The sequence below is a fragment of the Aplidium turbinatum genome, chromosome 16 (genome assembly GCF_918807975.1).
Source record: "Aplidium turbinatum chromosome 16, kaAplTurb1.1, whole genome shotgun sequence".
Taxonomy (NCBI): Eukaryota; Metazoa; Chordata; class Ascidiacea; order Aplousobranchia; family Polyclinidae; genus Aplidium; species Aplidium turbinatum.
Window position 1 is genome coordinate 1,735,657 of NC_137487.1, and position 23,593 is coordinate 1,759,249.

Consider the following 23,593-nt stretch of genomic DNA (forward strand, 5'->3'; position numbering starts at 1 on the left):
CACAACTGTACCGGTAGGTTACCAGTTATATGCCATGGGTGCTTTTTGCCACAATTGACTTTCTAAAAAATAACGCGTTAAAATAATTTTTAAAAATTTTGTAATTTGCGGTGTGTGGATAGGTGATTCAGTTGCGGTGCGGTGTGTGGATAAAAATTTTGGGTTTGCTGCATCTCTAGTGCAGACGCCAGGAAGTCGCTTGTTCTCAACTGTGCATATCCTTGGCGACAGTAAGTTTAGTTGTTTTTTTTCACAAAGGTAAGGATTCAATTGACTGACAAAAGCAGCGGTTGAGAACTATGTGGCATAAATTAGTGGTGCGATACTGATGAGCCTCATGGGAGTACACGTGTCTATCGCTGTCAATCCTTGCTACACTCGACTGCCAAGAAACATCATCATTTCTGTCGTTCGCATTCGCTTGATATTTATCTTCGTCATCGCCCAGCATTCACCTTTATCACACTTTAAGCTTCTTACATACCTCTTGTATAAAACGGAAAATTACAAAAAAACGGAAAATAAAAAAATTACAAATTCACTTATTCAAATAGAATCTATTTGTTTCTATTTGAATAAGCTTAACTGAAGATGATCTAGCTGCTTCTGATGGAAATATATTTTTAGCTGTTTATGTTTGAACTGACTCGTGTGAAAATAAATTCGTTTGCATTACAAGACATGTAACCGAGTCGTTCATATCAAGCATTGTTGTGGGTTTGACACCTGTCAGAAGATGTTTCATTTTCTTGACTGCAGGTTACCTTAATTTTATTGCATTTAGCTTCTGTATGACGTCACAAATGTTGTTATCAATCTGCTCGGTTTCCATATGGACGTTTTAATTGAGGCTTTTGTGGTAACCAATGGAGGTAGTCCTTTGTAATTCTGATGTTTTTGCAGAGTAAATTAAGGTTATAATATTTAATATGTTTTCAGGTATTACCGATCTATTGCTTTTGCATATTTTATCAGGACCTTCTGATAATCCCTCTTTTAGAGTGAAACAAGCTGTAGAAGTTTTCGAAAGTAATAAGTGTATTTGATGTAATTTGCTCTGCTCGGCATTGAGCACTTTTTGTAACTAGTATTAATAGTAGTTATTGTTTAATTTAGTTTTATGTTTACTTTACTTTGAGCGGATTAAGCAGCACAAAGAAATACCATGACAGGAGTTCAAGCTGCACTAGACGAAGGATTGATAACAAAACGAAGATGTTAAAACACGCAAGAATAGTGAAATTTGTTCTTTCCGCATAATCGGACCGGTTCGGCTTTTGTTTTGAATCTTTATCCTCGGACTGACAAAGCCTTGATAGGTTATTCCTGGTAGTTTCGCATTCTTGTAGAGCAGGGGTGTCCAAGGCCATCAGAAATCATAGCCTACATATTCCAACTTGTATAGATAAAAAAAAATTACGATAGCATTTGCTCACAGACAAGAAAAAAACGGGCAAGGAAAGTTAGAATCATTACTTCACTTTTTCTCAGTGCGATTTCTGATCCTGTGTGGACAAGCACACGTTGATATTCGAGCAGGAAGACAAACGTGAAGCTATTGAAGATTTTCGACCAGTGTTCCACGGAATCGCCGACTAGTCAAACTGATAAATGTCTTGCGGAACAGTGAAGCATTCATTCATTTTCTTGCCAGCGAAATCAACGACCGCTTTCGGGATTTTGCCGGACTTATTGCTATTCACTCTTGCGTGAACCCTGATGAGGCTCCGGCTCAACTGCAGCAAATTGAGCAAACCAATACAGCAAACTTCACTCTGCCAATCTCGGTAACCGACCCTGTGCGCCAAGAACCTCTACAAGTATGCGAAACTACCAGAAATAACCTATCAAGGCTTTGTCAGTCCGATGATAAAGATTCAAAATTAAACCAATTGAGCTTTACGGCGACGCAGAGTAGGCTACCAGCAGCATCTTTCTCTTGTTTACCGGTAGCCGCAATCAAGTGGCTGTTCGAAGAATGCCCGGACATTTGACCCCAATAAAACGTAGGCTATTCCAAAAAACTAATCTCTCATACGAAAGAAGACCGATAGCTGGATAAATAAATTCCTGAAATGTGAAGGTTTTACAAACAAAACGTTGAGCTTGTTCGACTCTATATAGGCTATTTGTGGAAGCAGACGTTCTCAGTTATGAACCGTTTGAGATCAAAACTGAGCGTCTCTGGCTTACGTGATGTTTTATGCTTGTCTACCAAAATTTGATCTGGGTATTAAAACCAAAATGTCACTTTCATTCTTCACATCAACAGAAGCGGATTATGCAAAATTTCGGGTTGTTTCAATTCACAATGGAAAAGCTGATAACGGACAGCCTAAACCTATCACACGCCATAATATGTAACTTATATGACAAAATACTTAAACCTACATACTGCTTTGTTGCAATGAAATAACACAATTAACCCACTGTATAATTCACCATTCTTCGAGCAAATACAGATAGCCTAACTTATCAGAGATTGTTGGCCCGCGGGCACTTCCGCATTATCAAATTTGGCCCGCCTGTGGAAAAGTTTGAACACCTCTGTTGTAGAGGCTTTTGACGCAGAGCCAGTCACCGAAATTGACAGATTGAAAGTTTTCCGATTGTTGAAGTCTTGTTGTCGGGGAATTATTCCCTCCACAAGAGGCCGCTGAATGGAGAGCAGTCCTTAGAATGCGTTGCTCAAGCGCAAAACCAAGGAGTTAAACCAACGCTGCTTGATCTTGAAGCTTCATCGTTCACGAAGTCACGCGCTAACCAACTGAGCTATTGGGGCTTGGTCCCGATGTGGGCCGATGAAGTGGGGTTGATTGTTTTAATTTTTTTTTAAAGTTAATTTATACTTAAAAAACGATTTGCATCTGCGTAGGCTACTCCTGTACTTACATTATTGTTATTAGCCTACAGCGCTTTTTTGCATTTCACCAACGAGAAATAATTATATAATTGAATATTGTATTTGGCAAATATAAAACAAAAACGTAAGTAATGCAATCAAAAAAACACTTGACCTTGGTCGATGCATAAACTGGAAAGAAATATAGTCGAGAGCAATCGTAGGGTCAATCGCAACGTCTAAACCAGTAAAGAATCAGGCAAAAAGTTTGAGGGCCCCATAGTTGTGATGGAACAAATGCGGTAAAACCATATCAACGATAAAAAGACGGGCCAGATAAAATAAAGGTTTAGGTAGGAATGAGGTGATGCTCCCACAGCATTTGCCTTGCAAAGTGGCCTATTTTGTTATCTTTTCTCGGGCTCTAGCACAGAACTACGACTCCTGAGCAAAATCCCTCTAGCGGATCTGGGGAGAATTTGGTCACATGACCCACAAGCCGAAAAAAAAACATGCAATTTTTTTGTTTTTGCAAAATTTCTCGTTTAATCCGATTCCATTAACTTAACCAGCGGCATTGGGCACACGGGTTTACTGGTGAGCTATGAAACGTCGTCCAGCGCGCTCTGGGGGAATGGAAAAAGTGCTCAAAAAATCTAAGTTGACAGTTTGAATAATAACTACCCAGTCAGCAAGGGTTCGTGGGGCCCACGTGGGATTTCCATGGGCATTCGTGGGCTTGTGGGCTTAAGGTGAGCTTATCTGATGTTTCCGATTAGCCCCAAGTGCGCGGCCTACTTCATATTTTTTTCTTTACAACCGATTCCCGACATCTTTTATTGAATTTATCTTAATAATGTTATCATATCATGAAAATGTATCTGGGAATTTATTTTCATTTCTTGAAATAAACTTTCTGGGCTTTCTGTGGGCATGAAGTGGGCTACCCACCATGATGAAAAATTATAAAATATACGTTCGCACCGGTCCATTATGCTATATTAAAATGCAATAATCATAAAAATTGAATATATACAACGATACAACGCGACGGCGGTTTACATTTTAATAATGGTTTCATGGTAGGCTACCCACCCATTAGACGTAGGTGGGCTGCCCACTTGGGACATTTCTGCAAACCGTGGACACATAGGTACTGGGGCCCACGCAATACAATGTGAGTAACCCATATGCAGCCCAAGTGGGCCCCACGAACCTTTGCTGACTGGGTAGTTATTAAATAATAGTCTTTTTGTATATTTTATGTGACGTTGAGCTAGTCTTGTGTTATTGTTATCATGCTAATGGACTATATTTTGGTACTTGAGCTGGGAATCGAGAAACCATGTGGCAACACTGGTCATAGAAAAAAATTTGTCATTTTTATCATAAAATTAAGAGTTTTGCAGTGATTTGAGATTCAGTGATCACACTTCAGCAATTAAGATTCTCTAAAATGAGTCAAAACTGTCATTTCAGAGAGATATAAAGTGAATTTGGCTTCAGGTTCAAAATTGAAATTGAGCATAAATTAATTGTCGTTTAAAACAAAAAATATTTTACAGCAACTAAGCTTAGGCCTATTTATTAACTCCAACTTTTACAGAAATCCCTTTATAATTTGAAGAATTGAGTCAAACACAGATCGTACGTCTTCAACAAGAAAATTAACCTCAAAACGTGCAAAAAGCTACTAAAATTTTCAGAAAATTTTAGGGGACAAAGTACTAATTTATTCCTTGGGCCACAACTTTCACATTGTCGATTTTCTGTTACAATCTTTGCTTTGTTGAAACTCTGGTGTTCCTCAAAATTCTTTTCTGCTGTAGATACTGGTTGACCCCACAAAAAAATAAAATCAATGGATACATGTAGGCTACGCAATCAATCGGTCTTTGCAAATTGGTTCATTGTTTCGTCACAGCTCAGCATTGATGAATATTTATTGGGGAATTTTAAGTGCATACGTCATACGACCTTGGGCTGGTGTGGTATTGCAGATCATTACATATCGTAGGATAATTACTTTCAACACTAACGATCGAAGAAACAAAAAATCGACGGTGGGCGCAGAGCGTTTAAAGCGAGGGGACAACTAAATATGTTTTCGCTGAAGTCAGACCAACCGCTCTAAAGCCTACACAACAGTAGCAAATATCGCAACACAGAACTCAATGCATGCACAGTTGCACACCTCAGACATGTTCTGATGATAAATCTGACACCAAAATGTTATGCTTTGCCAAAAAAGACAGCCTAAAAATAACTTTCATACTGAATTTAAATTTTGTGCAATTTTTAAATGTAAATAGGCTAAATTAGCTCGTAAAACTAGCGTGGACGCACTTTGTTCACTTTATAAGCGTATGGCCGGCCTGTCAAAATAATTTTAAGAATCTTTTGGTTTCCGAGTTGAAACTTTGCCCACACTTGTGTCTCATAGGTCGGACACATGTGTTCCATAGGTAGGACGATGCTTCTTTTCAAAGATGGCACTTTATATCTATTTTACTCCGACCAATCGCACCAACACAAGATTCATGTACACTTGGGTTTATGGTTGTGACCAAACGTTTGATTGAAACCAGAGTTTTCATCTACGGTTTAAGGTTTTCCGCCCCTATATCCGCTACAGGTCTAAATCAAAATCAGGTAAGAAATGAAGTCCAGAACATGAAATTCGTTACGATTTACTGGTTCTATCCGACAAACACCAGTCCCGCCTGCCATCTAGCGGCTTTCAGTAGAGGGCCTCAAGCTCCGCGAAATGAGAGCAAGCTTCTCCATCATAGCTTTCTTCTGGGATATTAAACCTGTCAAAGTTCTTCATTGTCACAACGCTCTATAATCTATGCTATAGTTGTCATATACATCAATCATCATTTGCCGTGTTTTTCAAATCTCTAGTCTACATTTTACCAGATCAAGCGGCGCTGGTTCGACTCTCGGGATGTGCGTTTGAGCAACGCATTTCTGGACTGCTCTCCATTTAGCGGCACCTGGTGGATGGAATAGCTCACAGACAACAATACTTTGGACAACTATGGTAACTTCATTCAGCTTATCTCGGTAACCGGCCCTGCGTCAGTGGTCCAAAGCTTTACATGCGAAACTGCCAGTAATAACTGATCAAAGGCTTTGTCAGTCTGAGGATAAAAGTCTAAAAACCAAACCAAACACTAAAAATAGTTTTAATCAAAGCAATTTCCTTGGATAGTTAGTTTCGCTACAGCATGATAAACTGTTGTTCAACTGCTGCACAACGCCGTTTTCTTGTTTTTCACCCTCTTGACGTTTTTCGCTACTCAATATAACGCAACGCAACCGTCCTGGCCAGCGACGGTACACGACAACTGGGCGAGACAAAGTCGGCGATACCCACTTGGGCGAGACCAGGTGGGCGACGAGACAAGTGGGCGACGAACCAAGTGGGCGACGAGTCAAGTGGGCGACGAGCCAAGTGGGCGACGGCCAAAGTGGGCGACGGAAGCGAAGTTTATTCGTTCGGAAAAAAAATATGACTTTTAATTTTTACTTTAAAATACAATGATTGATTTGTGGAAGGGAGGCAATGAGAGTTCTCACGCTGAGTTTCATGAAGCATTGGAAGCAACATTTTCATTATTTTTTGTAGTCTAGTAATAGCGCTTGCTGTTTGATGTTAATTTGCATTGTGACATCATCTTGACACATTATTTTGCAATTTGCGCGTCAGGGTTTATCGTGAAGCTTAATAGAAACCTCTCAGAAAAGAGACAAACGAATGGTCATAGAGTGGTTTAAGTCAGTTATGAACGCTCCCTAACCGTTATCGAAGCTTGTCAGTATAAAATATGACTTTTAATTTTTACTTTAAAGTACAATGATTGATTTGTGGAAGGGAGGCAATGAGAGTTCTCACGCTGAGTTTCACGAAGCCATTGGAAGCAACATTTTCATTATTTTTTGTAGTCTAGTAATAGCGCTTGCTGTTTACTAGACTACAAAAACACATTGACACATTGACGCTTGACACATTATTTTGCAACACACAATCCAGTCTCTGAATATTATAAACACTTGCGGCAGGGATATCTATAACTACGGGATTGGAAACTCTGTGGAACTGAAAACCCTTCTATACACCAGTAGGGTCACTTTTCTTTGTGCGCTGCTGTGATAAATAATCACGTAAATTGACCTCAAAGGGCAGCAAGTAGTAGGCTAAACGAACAACCAAAAGTGTAACAATCAATTCCCCTGCTGTAAATTGTAAGGTCTACGTTTGCCTGGTTTGTTGATTTGCTTGTATTCCATTAGTGCAGTCATGTTGTATTTTGTTTGCTGCTTAAAAAATTTCCACAATGAGTATTGGTTTTAGTTCTGATGACATCGTAAACGGATTGGTTTCGTACTGGATTAGTCTGTGAACAAGTTGATGATACAACAGCATATTTCACTGATTGCTGAACACTCCTCATTTACTTCTGATCCGATTTGTAGTACGCAAAATGCTAAAGAACAACAGTAGGCTGTTTTTGGACTCGTTGCATTCATTCATTTTTTGGATTCATCGTTTTTTTTTCTAGCAGCGTAAATGTACTTTTATACATCAATTAAGTTTTAATGTGAATGTAAATTTGTATTATTATTGTAAAATCGAACTTTGTATATCTTTTAGTGGGTATTTTATTTTGTTAATCTTTCTGTAATCGTAATAATGTGATGACCCTACTGATGTATAGCACTGGATAGAGTTTCCAATCCCGTAGTTATAGATATCCCTGACTTGCGGTAGGTCACTAGGTCAGCCAGTGCTGAGAACTTAACTACTAAGTAGCTGGTTTGGTAGGTACATGCGTTAGACATTGGAATGTTTGTAGTGATTTTCAAGCGAAGCAGAAGTTTTTGTTAGTTGTTCGAGTATGTTATTGTTTAAAATACATGTAAAAACTTACATACGATTCATTAACTACGGAGATTAGCATAACTTTGATGCTCTAAAAATAAAGTCATATTTTTCAATTTTTAGGTCATAAACAAAATGGCCCTAGTAATGTTTTATACCGACAAGCTTTGATAACGGTTAGGGAACGTTCATAACTGACTTAAACCACTCTTTGGCCATTCGTTTGTCTCTTTTCTGAGGGGTTTCTCTTAAGCTTCACGATAAACCCTTACGCGCAAATTGCAAAATAATGTGTCAAGATGATATCACAATGCAAATTAACATCAAACAGCAAGCGCTATTACTAGACTACAAAAAATAATGAAAATGTTGCTTCCAATGGCTTCGTGAAACTCAGCACGAGAACTCTCATTGCCTCCCTTCCACAAATCAATCATTGTATTTTAAAGTAAAAATTAAAAATCGTAATTTTTTTCCGAACGGCTAAACTTTCGCTTCCGTCGCCCACTTTGGCCGTCGCCCACTTGGCTCGTCGCCCACTTGGTCCGTCGCCCACTTGGTCCGTCGCCCACTTGTCTCGTCGCCCACCTGGTCTCGCCCAAGTGGGTATCGCCCACTTTGTCTCGCCCGGTTGTCGTGTACCGGCCAGCGATCCCACGAACATAGGTCTGTCCCGTTAGCTCAATTGATTAAGCGCCCGACTATACACGAAGAAACCTCAAGCTCAAAAAGCGCTGGTTCGGCTCTTGAGCAACGCATTTCAGGATTGCTCTCCATTCAGGGGCACCTAGTGGTTGGAATAATTCACGGAAAATAATTCAGCAACAAGCAGAAACTTCACTCTGCCAATCTCGGTAACCGGCCCTGCGTTAAAAGCCTTTACAAGTAAGCGAAACTTCTTTCTGTTTTACGGTTTATTTCCCGGGATGTCGGGATAGGACGGACCTGGCAAGGTACATACTTAACTTCTACTAATAACGATCTATTAGGGAAGGTAGAAGTTGGGGATTGCTCACTCAAAAGTAAGGTGGACAACTGGAGGGTCACAATGTTATGACAAAATTTGATGCAACTACAGCTTGAGGTCTACTGCCATAAGTCGCATACTCAGGTGCAGTTTATATGACCTGCCCACGTGTGTACAACGTGTGTATCGCCAAAATAAATATAGGAAAAATGTGATATCATGTTCATTTAATAGTATTCAAGTCATGATAATGAAGGGATAGACTTCACGCAACACCGGCAACAGTAGGTAGCCTCAAACTCCTGCAATGAGGTTTTGCAGATTTTCTAGCACCCAATATTTTAACCAAATATAGCAATTCATTTGATGAAAATGAATTTACCTAAAAACAAAGAAAACGTTGTGCAGTTCTGTAGTTGTCCATTTCGTAGGAAAAATCAGTAAAGTGAGTCGTACCGATATTCTACTGTCCCTAATAACGATCTAGCTAGGGGCTAGTGTTAGTCATCTGCAACCGCTTAAATGATTTATCCATACGCTGCTCCTTTCAATATGTCCAAACCAGCGGAGACGGTGGAAATGAAGAACATCCTCGATCTTTGGTAAACCCAGCTAGTATGTCTGAGCTGGTATACTGGATCTCTTTTGGTCGGTTGTTACAGATCCATCGCATCATTGCGAGGTTATTTCGTTTGATTCTATCAAGTATATACCTCTTTTGTCACAGCTCAGCATTCGCTCGAAAAAAAAAACTTCTGACACAGCTGTTGTAGACGCTGCATTTACTGAGAATGCATCTACCACTTTGAACTTCTCATGATTTATTTGGATGTCAGTGATGGTTCTACCTTACCCTTCCCTACCCTCTACTACTGCTAGGAATAACTAATCAGAGGCTTTGTCAGTCCGAGGAAAAATATTAAACCAATCAACAAATATATGAACAAACCTTAACCACAATGTTAAAACTATGAATCTTACCGCACGCTTGATGTAGATGTAACCACTGAAATTCAACGATTTCTCAACAGGTTATCTAATTCTAACCGATCTTCATTTTACTTGCCTTCTTCCTCTTGTAGTTGCTCCCTGATCATTGCGTCACATCTGTCAATGGTGTAGGCTTCAAATCCTTTGCTCTGGCTGCACACAACAAATGGACATGACACATCTCGATACAATAGCAGGCTCAGTTTTATGACATTATAGCATCTACAATTCTACATTGCGCCACGTGAACAGTATGAAACAAGCTCCGAGGCGCTGTAGCCTCATCATCATTATGATCCTTCCTCGTATTGAGGGTTAGATACAATTTTTTGCGACATTGTTCTCGACCATGAGCAGTTCGTATTCTGTAGCCTACATTCGCTATAGCCTACACCAGGGCTTCCCAAACTTTTTTGCTCGCGACCCCTTTTAATCTCCTAAAATTTTTCGCGACCCCTTACGATTAAAATAACGAACAGTGCGAAATATACATTTGTGATAGCCTATTTATTGAAAAGCTTAGATCAAACGAAAACCAATTTACCAGCACTCAGTTCATTTTGTTTTTATATTTATTTCTGACTATCACAACGAAGCATATGGGCAAGCTACGGGAAACAAAACAAAAAAGCAAACACATTTATTCAGTGTGATAGGTGTGACTGCTATCTGCCACAAACCAAGTCCAGTCATGGCTCAGTGTTTGTTAATGCAGGTCTCAAGGCGGTTTCGATGTTGCTAAGGCTGGAACGGTAGGCAAAGTGAGTACATTTCAGATAAATCATTTTGAAATTTTGGCTTCCAGATGTTCAATTTTTTGATGAACGCATCAATTTTAGATTTCAATTCAAAATATTGATGTTTTTTCTTAGAAGGGACAAATTAAATTCGTTCAGTTTTTCAAACAAATCTGACATTTGGCATTTATAATTTCAAAAGCTAGATGGGAAAATGGTGGACCAAGACTGAACTTTATTTTGTTGGAAAAATCACGATTTCGGTTTTTAACATGAATTGGTTGCCATTTTAAACCGTTGACTTTTGAAAGCCACCTCACTTCACAATGCAGTACCGGTAAAAGAGTTTTTAACTCCGATTCCATTCACCTCATAAATTTAAAAAAATAGAGGCAGTCTATTGAGTGCGCGACTCTACATAAACTTAATAACTGTCACAGCATCTCGCACAGAAGTCTTAATACGCAGTAGCCTACCTTGTGCAAATTGGTATACTTTCTGCGACCCCTGAAGTTCGTTACGCAACCCCTTGGGGGGTCGCGACCCCCAGTTTGGGAAGCCCTGGCCTACATGACGGCATAGTGAACAAAATCTAATGGATGGAATAATTCCCCGTCAACACTTCAACAATCGGAAACTTCATTCTGTCAATCTTGGTGACCGGCCCTGCATTAAAAGCCTCTACAAGTATGCGAAACTAGCAGTAACCTATCACGGCTTTGTCAGTCCGAGAATAAAAATTCAAAAACCAAAACCAACCATCATTGTAGGTGCGGAATGGCCGGTTTCGGTGAGTTCGATTCGGTGAGTTCCCTATTCGGTGAGAGCCCTATTCGGTGATTTTTTTTTTAATTATCGGGTACCGTAGCCTAACTATCATTGCCGTGTTAGGGTTAGAGGTTAAGGGTTACGAGTTAAGGGTTAGGGTCTTATTTCAATGTTTAGCGACGTTAAAACGATGTAAAAGCGGCAATGATAATTAGGCTACGGTACCCGATAATTTTCAAAAGAAATTTCAAAAAAATCACCGAATAGGGAACTCTCCGAAAAAGGCTCTCACCGAATCGGACTCACCGAATAGTAGCAGACCCTTGTAGGTGAGTATGAGTACATACTGTTACATGGGTACATACGTTAGTGGTATTATATTAGTGAAAATACTCTATTAACTCAAGTATATCAATAAAGTTCTTGAGTTTATGCGTGACCTTGACTTTACAACAGAAGTTCTATTTGGTATTTACTATTAGCAGGGTTGCCATACCATCTTTATTTCTAAGATTTGTCCTTATTTTGAAGGGCCAGGTCTTAGAAAACTTATATGTCCTTATTTCTAAGAAATGTCCTTATTTTCGACTTGCGTCCTTATTTTGTCTTATTTTCAACAATTACAGAACTTCGATCGTTTTCCTCTGGTATCCGTTGTTGCATAATATTCTAAAATTAGTTTAATTAGTTTCCTCTAGTCATCAGATTCTTCAACGCCAAAGTGGGAGTGCGTCTTCTTGACCTGCGGTCGATGCCAGGCGAGTCCTCGGCACACATCACCAACTTTATTCTCTTTTCTTGGCTATTCAAGAAAATGGCCTAGACATAAAACAGCTGTCATCCTTTTGTGCCGATAATGCACCAGTGAATTTTGGAGGATCACAGCATAGTGGAAAAAACAACGTCTTCTCTCGTCTCAAAGAGCAAACATTGTATTTGATCTCAGTCGGCTGCCCTGCTCATATTTTGCACAATGCAGCAGAGAAGGGATCAGAGCCCCTCACACCAGACATAGAAACAATCATGCTGAAGATTGGATCCACTTCAAAAGCCAAACTGGTAGAACGATGAGGCTCAAGCATTTCTGTGAGGAGCTTGATAGCAACTACTCGACTCTATCAACACATACGGCACACGCCGACTCGATAGACCACACTTGATGCTGTACTTGAGCGAATGATCGATCTCTGGGAACCACTCAAAGCGCATTTTCTTTCGCTGAAACATCAACCAAGAAAATTGGAGGATTTGGTTAAATCAAAAGAGTCACTGATCATCATATCATTCATCAACAGTGCTTTATTGCTCTTCAATAAACCACTGTTACTCCTGCAAAAGTTAACTGCATCTGCATTGTTTCCTGAACTGGCAGATATAACTGAATTTTTCAAGATCAATATATTGCAACGCCAGTGTGCAGGGTTTTTCGGAGCAACAACAGACGAACTACTAAGAACAGTCGATGAAGAGCATGCTAAGGTTTTCAAAGCGAGCTTCCAGGAGTTCTACACCATTATTTTGGAATATGTCAACCAGTGGTATCGATTTGAGAAGCATCCAACGCACATCAACTGGACCATGCAGAAAGATCAAGCAATCAAGTACGAGGAAGTCAAGGGGTTGGCAAAGCAAGTTGATCCACTAATAGTGCAGTCGTGGAAGGTTTTTTGTGGGAAAATTTTTTTATCAAGCTGATACTTTTCTCAGACCTTCCCCATACTATGCAAATGGCTCAGAAAAAATTCCCCATCAATCGGATGATGGGAAACCCCCTTTTGGGCCCATTTTCCAAATGACGTCACAATCCCTTTATGAAAATTTGAAGTTTTTCAAAATAGGACATATTATACATCATTTTTTAGGTTTTTTCAAGTGGAACAACTTTTTCTATTAACAAGAACCCTGAAAATGTACAGAAAAAGAGTTATTACCGATTAAGCAAAAAGATAAATTTATGAATTCCAGGCAAATTTGAAATTATTCGTCACTGTTGGACTTATTCTTCTACATTCGTTAACAAGAATTAAACAAAGTAAGCAAAACAAAAATTGAAGCTATCATCATCATCATCAAAAACGTCAAAGATGTTGCTTTCCTCCTCGTCTTGTCCCGTTTCATCTTCATTGTAAGAGCACTCCTCTTCGGTACCAACATCGACGTTATGCAAAAGTGAAAAAAAAAACTTCATTCTTAAGTTTTTCGTCTAGCCTCTGGAGTATGTCGTTCACTCGTTCATACTTATTATACTTAGATACGAAAAAGATGTGAAACTATCTTTGTATTTGAAGCATACTTAGGCTACTATACTATTACATTCGACACCATGACTCCAGATATTGCTGATATTTGCAGAATTTTCTTTTCATCTATGGTTGTCAGCCTACGATCAACTTCTAACCGAGCAGCACACAGTAAAGAGGACAGCAAAAAAGCTTCACCGGAATTTGGAAAGATCTTGCAATCGAGTAAGCTCTTATGCGCTCAATTAAGTCGCGTGGAGGATTGACGGAAGGAAAAGTATGCAGAAAGTGTTCGACATCTTTGGGTTTTTGGTGTGAGTCACTCGGCAAGTATTCATGAAGCAATGACGCAACTAAACAAGGCTCAGTTTCTATGAAGTAGGCTAACCAGCATGAAGAGTTGGGTGCTTCAAGAAAAAAGAGGGATTACGAAGATTGTAAAAGTTTCTGGCCTGGTTAACAACAAAAAACCCATTCTCAGTACCAGATGTAAACCTATCTTCTCCTTCAAACGGTCTAGTGTCCATCGCCGGAAAAGATGACGTCAATTGTGAACAAGCGGAGCAAATTGGTCAAAATATCCAAAAAGGTTTAGATGGGGTAGCAATTACTATCGCATCAATCAATTGTTCAAACCATTAGAATCCTTAATGGAAGTAAACAAAACAAAAAGTAGTGCAAGTGGTATTGGTTCGAAAGTCATGTTCAATAGGATGTTTGCTGTTGCTGAAAGCGAGGAAAGCCTTGAGCAATTTTTCGAATTCGAGTTGACTTCAGAGCCAATGTCTATGTTCAAGGAAGGCATGATGAGAAAGCCTGACAAACCCTCTCTTCGAAAAATTCTTTTGCCTGGTTCTTCGTCGCATGCCTTAGAGGAAATCAACAAGTAACTTCTATTTTATCGACGGTGGTGCATTAGGCCTACTACATAAAGTTCGCTGGAAAAAAGGAATGAAGTTTTCGGAAGTTTGAAATTCGTATGTGAAATATATCCAAAAACATTATACCCATGCTGTAGTTGTATTTGATGTCTATCATGACGAAAGTACTAAAAGTCACGAGCACTTGCGCCGAAATTCCGTTCCACAGAGCACGTTTGTGAAAATTGATCCGAGCAATTCACTTCCTTTTACTCAAGATCGCTACCTCAGCTGCATCGAAACCAAGGCTGAATTCATCAAGTTTGTTTCTACCCTTCTGAGACAATCCGAAGTTGAAGTTCACAACTGCTGTGATGATTTTACAATAACATCTACATTGAAAATAACTGATCTACACAATGAATATTGAAAAACGAAATTCACAAGAATAAAACTGCAAAGCAGAGGAGAAAGGCACATCGCATGGGGTCTGCTACTATTCGGTGAGTCCGATTCGGTGAGTCTGATTCGGTGAGTTCCTAACCTCTAACCCCTAACCCTAACTCCTAACCCCTAACCCTAAAACAGCAATGATAATTAGGCCACGGTACCCAATAATTAAAAAAAAAATTGAAAAAATCCCCCGTTAAGGGATCGGACTCACCGAATCGGACTCACCGAATCGGACTCACCGAAACGGGCCATTCCGCATCGCATGGCGGTTAATTACGCGAGGCAAAATGCTCTGATGATGCTGACGGTTCCATTGTAGCAAAATCCCTTGATTATGCTCTTCTTCGAAAAGGTCCAGTAAATGTCATTGCTGATGATACTGATGTAGTTACTATGTTACTGCATCATTGGAAGACTGACACTCATGATGATATTTACTTCGACCAAGGAGCGCTTCAACAAAGCCTGGAGAATCAAAGAAGCCAACCCAAGTATTAAAGATATTAAAGAAGATCTTCTTTTCCTCCATGCATGGTCAGGATGCGACACAACGTCATCGATATTTGAAAAAGGGAAAAAAAGTTTGCGAAAATCAGAAACGCTGAAAGAGAATTCTGCAATTATCAGCAATGTCTGGAGTTCCCAAAACGAGGTCGGAGAAGCCTCTATAACTGCATTCAAGATCTGGTATTGTGGCAATGAAGATTCAACGCTTACTAAACTCAGGTATGTATTTTTACATAGGGATTATATAATAATGTTTACACTTTCAAGATATTGTCCAATTCTAGATACCCTGTATGTAATATTTATCTTTGTTTACTTTTAGACATGACAATTAGCCTAGGCTACATGTATATGGCATGCGAAGGGATAATTGCACTGAAAAGCTACCACCGAGCCAAAGAGCAGCCTGCTTCCATGGGTTACGTCTTTAGAATTTAAATTCAATGTTTGTGAATGGGGATGGAGAAACAATAGCAACAACGAACTTGTCCCAATAATGACGGATATGCCTATAGCACCAGAAGCATTGACCAAAGTAATTAGATGCAGATGTAAGAAATCAACGAAAAATCCATGTGGAACGAAAACTTGCACCTGTCGCAATTATGGAATGGCATGTGTTTCTTCGTGTGATGAATGTCATGGTGTGGAATGTAATAGTATAGTAGCCTAAGCATGCTTGAAATACAAAGATAGTTTCACATCTTTTTCGCATCTAAGTAATAATTTGTATGAACGACATATTCCAGAGACTAGACGAAAAACTTAAGAATGAAGACTTTTTTTCACTTCTGCGTAACGTCGATGTTGGTACCGAAGAAAAAGAATTCTCGTACAATGAAGATATGAAACGGGACAAGACGAGGAGGAAGGCAACATCTTTGTCGTTTTTGATGATAGCTTCAATTTACATTTCGCTTACTTTGTTTAATTTTTGTTATAGAATATAGAAGAATAAGTCCAACAGTGACGAATAATTTCAAATTTGCCTGAAATTGACAGATTTATCCTTTTGCTAAATCGGTAATAACTCTTTTTCTGTACATTTTCAGGGTTCTTCTTAATAGAAAAAGTTGTTCCCCTTGAAAAAAGCTAAAAAATGATGTATAATATGTCCTATTTTGAAAAACTTAAAATTTTCATAATAGGATTGTGACGTCATTTGGAAAATGGGTCCAAAAGGGGGGTTCCCATCATCCGATTGATGGGGAATTTTTTCTGAGCCATCTGCATAATATGGGGAAGGTCTGAGAAAAGTATCAGCTTGATAAAAAAATTTTCCCACAAACACCACTTTTTAAGCTCCCACGACTGCACTATAATGGCAATGAAAGATGAGTTGTTCGATGAGGTCTCGGCTGTTAACGCTCTGCTCAAGAAGATTCCAGATGATGTGTTCTGCAAGGATGAACCTGAGATCAAGTGGATGAAGATCTTTACCGGAAACAACTCTTTTCCGCTGCTCTACATGCTGGTTAGCATCATTTTCTCCTTTCCGGTCAGCAATGCGTTTGTGGAAAGAGTGTTCCTGTCTTGGTTCGGCGCAGTGGACCAAGGAAAGAACATACTTATTACTTAGTGAAATGACAGTCAAATCTCAGCTACAAGTAAAGATAAACCTAGACCTGAGCTGCCGTGAGATCCATGAAGCAATTTGCCAATTTGTAATAACAAGGAGTTGCTGGAGCAGATTGTTTCTGGCAAAAAGTATGGACTGGATTGACACGGCTCGTATAAATACAAAGTATGTCAAAAACGTCTTTTAAATGCTAATCTAACTTTTCGGCTGTTCTTATTTTTGGGTCCATGTCGACGGCAACCCTGAATTAGTCATAGGATTTATTGCACGCCTCTAAGCTCCCGGGGAACATGGGAGCAGAAAAGTCGTCAGCCTTCTACGTAGGTTACATAACACATATATCTTAGGAGTATAGGTATCATAATTATACTGTATATCAAGAGAAATTTCTGCACAAGGGAAAGAACTTGTATAAGTGTTTTGTGAACATGGAAAGGCGTTTGATAGAGTTCCAAGAAGAGTGGTGGAATGGGCAACAAGAAAAAAGAAATACGAAAGGCACTAGTGCAAACAGTAAATGAGTCTTTATGACGGTGCAAGGACGAGAGTTTGCGTTGGATCTTTGCCATTGTGATTGATGTGATTACCAAATGTTTAAGACAAGATTCATTGATAGAGATACTGTACGCCGATGATTTGGTTTTGATGAGTGACACAATGGCAGATCTGAGAGACAATAAAATTCGATTGCACAATATTATTATGAAATGTACACAATATATTAAAACTTGCTTAATGTATGAAAGTATATTTACGCTACTAGAAACAAACGACAAATCCACAGAATGAATGAAAGCAACAAATCTAAAATCGCTACTGTTCTTTAGCATTTTGCGTAGCCTAACTGCAAACCGGACCAGAAGTAGGCTAAATGAAGAGTGTTCAGCAATCAGTGAACTGTGCTGTCGTATCATGATAAAGTTGTTCACAGACATACCCAGGACAAAGTCAACTAAAACCAACTCTCATTCTAGAAATTTTTAAAGCAGCAAACAAAATACAACACAACTGCACGAATGGAATACAAACAAACCAGGCAAGCGTAGACCCTACAGTTTACGGCAGGTGAACTGATTTCTTTGAGAACACTTTTCCTTGTCCGTTTACGAAGCTACTTGCTGCTCTTTGAGGTCAATTTATGTGAACCTTTATTGCAGTGGCGTACAAAGACTTACAGTGACCCTACTGATGTGAAAAGTGATTTCAGTATCAGAGATTTTCCAATTCCGTAGCTTTATCAAATATCAGGTTTGTAAAAAAATGGATTTTTTTAATAAAACCCAACCCACCCAGGTTTTTATGGGTGAAATCACGCTTTTTGGTAAAAAAACGTGGGTTTTATGGGCAAAAATGGGTTTCATCAGAGAAATTTTTTTGTGGAATTCTTGAAGTGGCTATTTCTACCGCGCTGGTTTACCATGGTCTGCAAAAACTTTTTTTGCTTAATCTCAAAAACTAGAGCCAATTTGACAAAAACAAGTGCAATTTCAGAATCAATGGCCTCGAAACACCCTACAACAATTCTAACATGCTGTGTCTTTGAAAAAATAATTTTTGTTAGACTGTGTAATCTTAGCCATAATTCTACCTGAATACTGGTGCCCAGGACTCACTTGCATACAGTGTCACCATATCTCCAGCACCTACAAAAACATAAAATCTATGTGTCGAAAAAGGAAAATACTTATGAACTATTAAGTCACTCAATATTCTGCTATTTGTTAATTAAAACAGGAGTCAGCGAACTATGGCCGTGGACTGGAATCAGTCCTGCGGCCCTTTTACAAATTGTATATAATGATATGGTGGCCTTGAGGTGCGGTAATTTATTTTATGATTTAACAGACAGAACCTAATCAGTAATTGGAAAAATAAATACGATAAAAAATACGAAAAATAAATATTTTTGCAAGAAAACAAACAACATAGAAGACTACGAAGTCAGTGACAACATATGGAATTGCAGTCGAAACAGTAAAGAGCCACAGGTCTTGTAGGCCTTCAAATATATTAGAAAGAAAAAACAACCTTCCTCAAAGATAATTGCTTCCATATTGCAGAAATTTGCTATGAATAATTATTTTATTACATGACATTTCTTGTCAATTTACCATCGTATTTAAGCAACTTCAATTTACATCTCCGAATGATATATGCATAATTGTATATGTAAAATGTGCATGTGCAATTGTGCATGCATGCAGGCCTCGAAATTCGTTTTTGTTGACGGCGGACAAACGTGTCCGGTCTGAGCAGCTATCTCGGCGGACAAATTAAGTCTCACGGCAGACACACCAGTTTTAGCGTCGATCGTCACACTTAATCACTTTATCTTGATAATTCTTCGCCATTTGAGAACTATAGCTACGGTTGAGAAGTCTTTTTAAAATTTCAGCGAAGTCACTCTGAAAGGCTTTCATCAGACCAACGACGTGCGCTTGAAGAGTCAAAGCGCCGCGTAGCTGCTTAATACGCCGCATAACTAATTAACTTCCACCGAACGAGGTCGTGTGGCTTCTTACGTCACAATGCTCTGGACACGAGTTGAAAAACTTTTACACTAACGCTACTATTTTCTGTTGTGCAAAGTTTCACTAGGCTTTTTTCTTTAGGTTTATTTTTGCGAGTCATGTGAGCGAAAGTGAATTTTCTCTGGGCCTTTTCTTTCTTACTGTAATACCAAAACTAAACAAATTTTGCTGCATCTTGCTGTAATAGCCTACTCGTATAATCTAATTTTGTAACCAACCTTGCCTTATCAATATTACTCGGAGATCAAAGCCAGACATTGTGACGTAAGACTTGAACTAAGTTGCGCGTGATTAGTGTAAAAGTACCGGTACTCCCATCGGTTCTTAGCAAATAATTCACCTTTGTTACGCTGATTCAATGTCACCAATCGTTGAAGCAACGTAAAAATCAAGTTTTCCTGCTTGAATGGAAGCTAAGGGATACAGTATTAACATTTTCTAGTATGCGCGCTAGAATGCGCGTGAAATTATATATTCGCAACAATTGTTCGTGCTATGCAATGACGATTTCTACCACTATTTCTCGGCGGACAAATATGACCGATCTAGATGGTACTTCCCGCGGACATCACATGCTGTGACGGCGGACATGACCGCCGTGTCCGCCGTGAATTTCGAGGCCTGTGCATGTGTAAAAACTCGAAATGCATTTGAAAAATTCAACTGGAAATGCAGTCTGCTCACTTTGCTACACTGCAAAGGAGCAAACCTAAAGGTACCAGTACTCCAGTAGGCTACTGCTTTGTTTGCTTCAGTGACAAAACAGTCAAGAACTGAATTTTCATTCTGTTTGGTGATATTTTCTCTCCACAACCATACAGGCTACCAACTTGTTCAGTAGGTTACCTCACTTGATGCCTATAGGTGAACAGTCAACAAGAGAAATAGCAAAAGGTAGTAGCCTAGTTGAGCAGTAGTGTAGCAACAAGTTAAAATCAAAATTTCAGTCACAACGTTGGCATAAATCTGGAAGCACTTCTATGTGCAACCAACAACTTTGGCAATGAAACTGTAGCAGCACTGTTACGATAGTGGTGGGGATGACCTAAGGAGAATGTCTATATTCTTGTGTAGTAGTATATTACAGTAACAATAATCAACTTGACACCATCAGAACAAAGAGGGAAGACGTCAGACGACCAAAAATGAAATCAACAACAGAGCGCAGAACTGATTGCAATCAAACTTGAAACTGAAAACCATAACAAAGCTCTCCAGCACATGTTAACACATATTGAAATGCACTGGTTGCATACTGGGAACATACTGATAATCTTTAAAACTATTAAAACTACTTTTCTACATTTCGAATAAATATTGAAACTTCTTGAAACATGTACCAATACCCTCTATTACAAATTACAATATCGAAACTTACATATCAAGAGTTAAGACGATGGACGTTCCAACTTAAAAACTAGTTTTAGATTACAAACATGGCCAGTTGGCCACGAATTAGTTTTATATTACAAACGTGACTTATTGATTACAAGCGGTATGCAGCAAGATGGACGCAAAAATGTGTATATGTAACACAACTGCAAGAGAGCGGCCACATGCCCCGTACAATTTTAATCCTAAGGTTTGTTAAACATGCAGGAATGAACCATAAGCCTGTAAGGATTACACAGATTCCAGAATCAATTATGAGTGGCGTCAAGAAACACAGAAATGACGTATACAGAGCTTGCAGGAGCTACAAAACACATCAAGAGATAATAGAGATCAAAATCTACTGATGATTACTTGCAAGATGTTATGCTTTTTATGCAAGATCTAACCTCACATTGATAAATGTCTGTTACTCTCAAACCGTGTGTCTTGTTTTGATGGGTACTCAGCCATGTGCTAATCGCCAACAAGAGATTGCTCTTTCTACTCCATGTAGTCATGTATCATGCGATTTTGCTACAAACTGTTAAATTTGATTATAACTAAAATTTAATTTTGCAAATTTTGGTTTTAGCCTGTGGCTTGGAAAAGGTTGCCGACCTCTGAATTTAAATGTACATCCACATTATAGAATGAGCTGTTAAACCTACTCTTCAAAAAGGACCCAATCTCTCGCTCCGAAATTGTGGAAATATCCAATGATTTGCTGGGAACTTTGCCAACAGTTTCTGATTCAGTAAGGTTTTCCTAAAAATCATATATCAAAATTTTTTTATTTTCAAAACATTTTTGTTATCTTGCTGAATGGATCTACCAGTAGTACCACACTAATATGCTAATTTGCTAAACCACGGAGCATAACCCACGAATGTTATAGTAGACCTACTTTACATGAAAACATTATCATATTTATAACAGTGAAGTTATTAAATTTGATACAACCAAACTTAATGTTAAACATTACAGGTAAAATGTGTGTATAAAAGAACACTCATTTTTTCCTACTGCTTTGAAGTCAACAGATCTTACCTTTAAAATAGACATTTTTGTGGTCAGTCAAAATGTATGCAATGTGTAATGCTTAATAAACGATGTTTTACTACAGATTTACCTGAAATAAAAAGATCTGTGCATGAAATTCGATAAATCCATAGTGCTGTACTAACCGTCAAGCCAAAACATAGCAACTGTCCATTTTTTGTTTTTTACTCAAATGAATTTTGAAAATTTTGCTTTCTGTTTTTTCTCTTTGTGTTCTAAAATTCTCTACGGCAGGGATTTTCAACCTAGGGGTTGCGACTTCTGCGGGAGTTGTGAGATGTCTGAAAATCCAGTGTATTGTTTTCAATTCTTCTTTTTATTTACTGCCAAGTCAGCAATTTGTTTTCAATTTCACTTTCTGCCAAGTCAGCAAATGTGATTTCACAAAGAAAATTGCTTCTTCTCAATAGAAATCTGTTTAAAGAAGCCCTGAAACGTGGCAATGGTCCACCATCAACGCCCAGAAGGTCCGGATTAGGACCGCGGTCCTCCAGTTGAGTACGGTAGTCCTGCTGTAGCCTACGAAAAGTGTTACTCTGAGGTCTGGCAAAATTAAACATTGAGGCCTCCTGGTGCGCTATCTTGTATGTGTTGCTTGTCTGTTTTGTCTAAGGTACCGTACATAAATGTTTTTGCACAAAAAAATAAACTTTCTGTTTCTGACCTCTTCAGATTTAAAAGGCTTGAAATTGATTTAAAGTTTTGACTAGCCTACCTTTTCCTAGTAAGGTTGTAAATACTCCTACTGGCTTTCTGGTTCTTGTGTTTTTTGTCCACAGAAGTTCTACAGAGTCTGGAAAAGTTTTTCCATCCTCTTTGACCAATCGCCATCTTTCGGTGAAGCGGTGGCCATGTGCTCCAACCAGTTGTTTTATATCAATATCTTGGACTGGATCGTCATGCTATTGTCTGTTTGTTTATCTATTTTTTCTAACGTAATATGCCCAATTTTTTTTCACTTCTATTATGGTTTAACGTGTAAAACATATGGTAACCCAAATTTCTCATATTACTGTGACATGCCACTACCACGTCCCAGCTAGTGATGCCTGTCATTTTTGCATTAATTCAACGTTTGCAAACGTTGAATCGGTGTGGCAGTGACGAGTTTACCTGACTGGGGTGTAAAATTATCGCTTTATCAACGCAACTTTATATCAAAGAACGCTTGATATCTTCAAGACATAACTTCTCTGGGTATAATTGAATTTCCGCAAGATGATGATGTTGTTTTTGCTAGTTCGTTTTATTTGTTTTCATCATTGATTTGCATCCTCAAGTTGTATCTTTTTTGTGAGTCGTGCAAGGCCTATGGTGCGTTGCGGTTGAAATGACTTTGCCCGTGGTAGGATTTCTTTGTGGGGTTTTCTTTGCCTGCCTTGCTCTTCTTTGCTATGAGCTAAACCAGTGGCTCTCAAACTTTTTCAAAATACTTGTTGAATGGTCCCCTTGTGATTTTTTCAGCGACTCACGGTCCACCAAAAACTTAAAGAAAATTAGTGCCAAAACAGTAAATAATAATTTATTTATTACATGCAATTAAAAATGCACTGGATTCACCATCGGTGGTCATGTAATATCCAACTTAAGCTACGCAGACGATATGGCCATGTTGGATAATTCTAAACTGAAAATGTAGGAATACCTAGATGCTCTGTCAAAAAATGCTGCTAAATTCGGCCTCCAAATAAATGTGTCCACAACCAAATGTATGACAACCGACAAAACTAACAACACACTCAATCTCAATCTCTATGGTAAACAAATAGAACAAGTATCAGAATTCATATATCTTGGC

General features: G+C 38.8%; 1 protein-coding gene across 1 annotated transcript; it reads right to left on the minus strand.

The window, feature by feature from the left end:
- Window positions 1–2,947: 2,947 nt before the first annotated feature.
- LOC145785066 (uncharacterized) lies at window positions 2,948–21,867 on the minus strand. The gene is made up of 5 exons (XM_082596771.1): window positions 21,784–21,867; window positions 21,405–21,501; window positions 18,420–18,474; window positions 9,764–9,840; window positions 2,948–5,655 (listed from the first exon to the last, which is right to left on the minus strand). Exons 1-5 carry the CDS (start codon window positions 21,796–21,798, stop codon window positions 5,573–5,575), a joined length of 327 nt encoding a protein of 108 aa, XP_082452897.1. The 5' UTR covers window positions 21,799–21,867; the 3' UTR covers window positions 2,948–5,572.
- Between the last annotated feature and the right edge of the window lie 1,726 nt (window positions 21,868–23,593).

Coding starts and splice junctions, on each gene's coding strand:
- LOC145785066 (XM_082596771.1), bottom strand. Junction 18,475..21,404: donor GATTGGGTCCTTTTTGAAGA/GTAGGTTTAACA, acceptor ATGTTTTTGTAG/GTGCTGGAGATATGGTGACA. Junction 9,841..18,419: donor TCCTGGGCACCAGTATTCAG/GTAGAATTATGG, acceptor TGTTGTGTGCAG/CCAGAGCAAAGGATTTGAAG.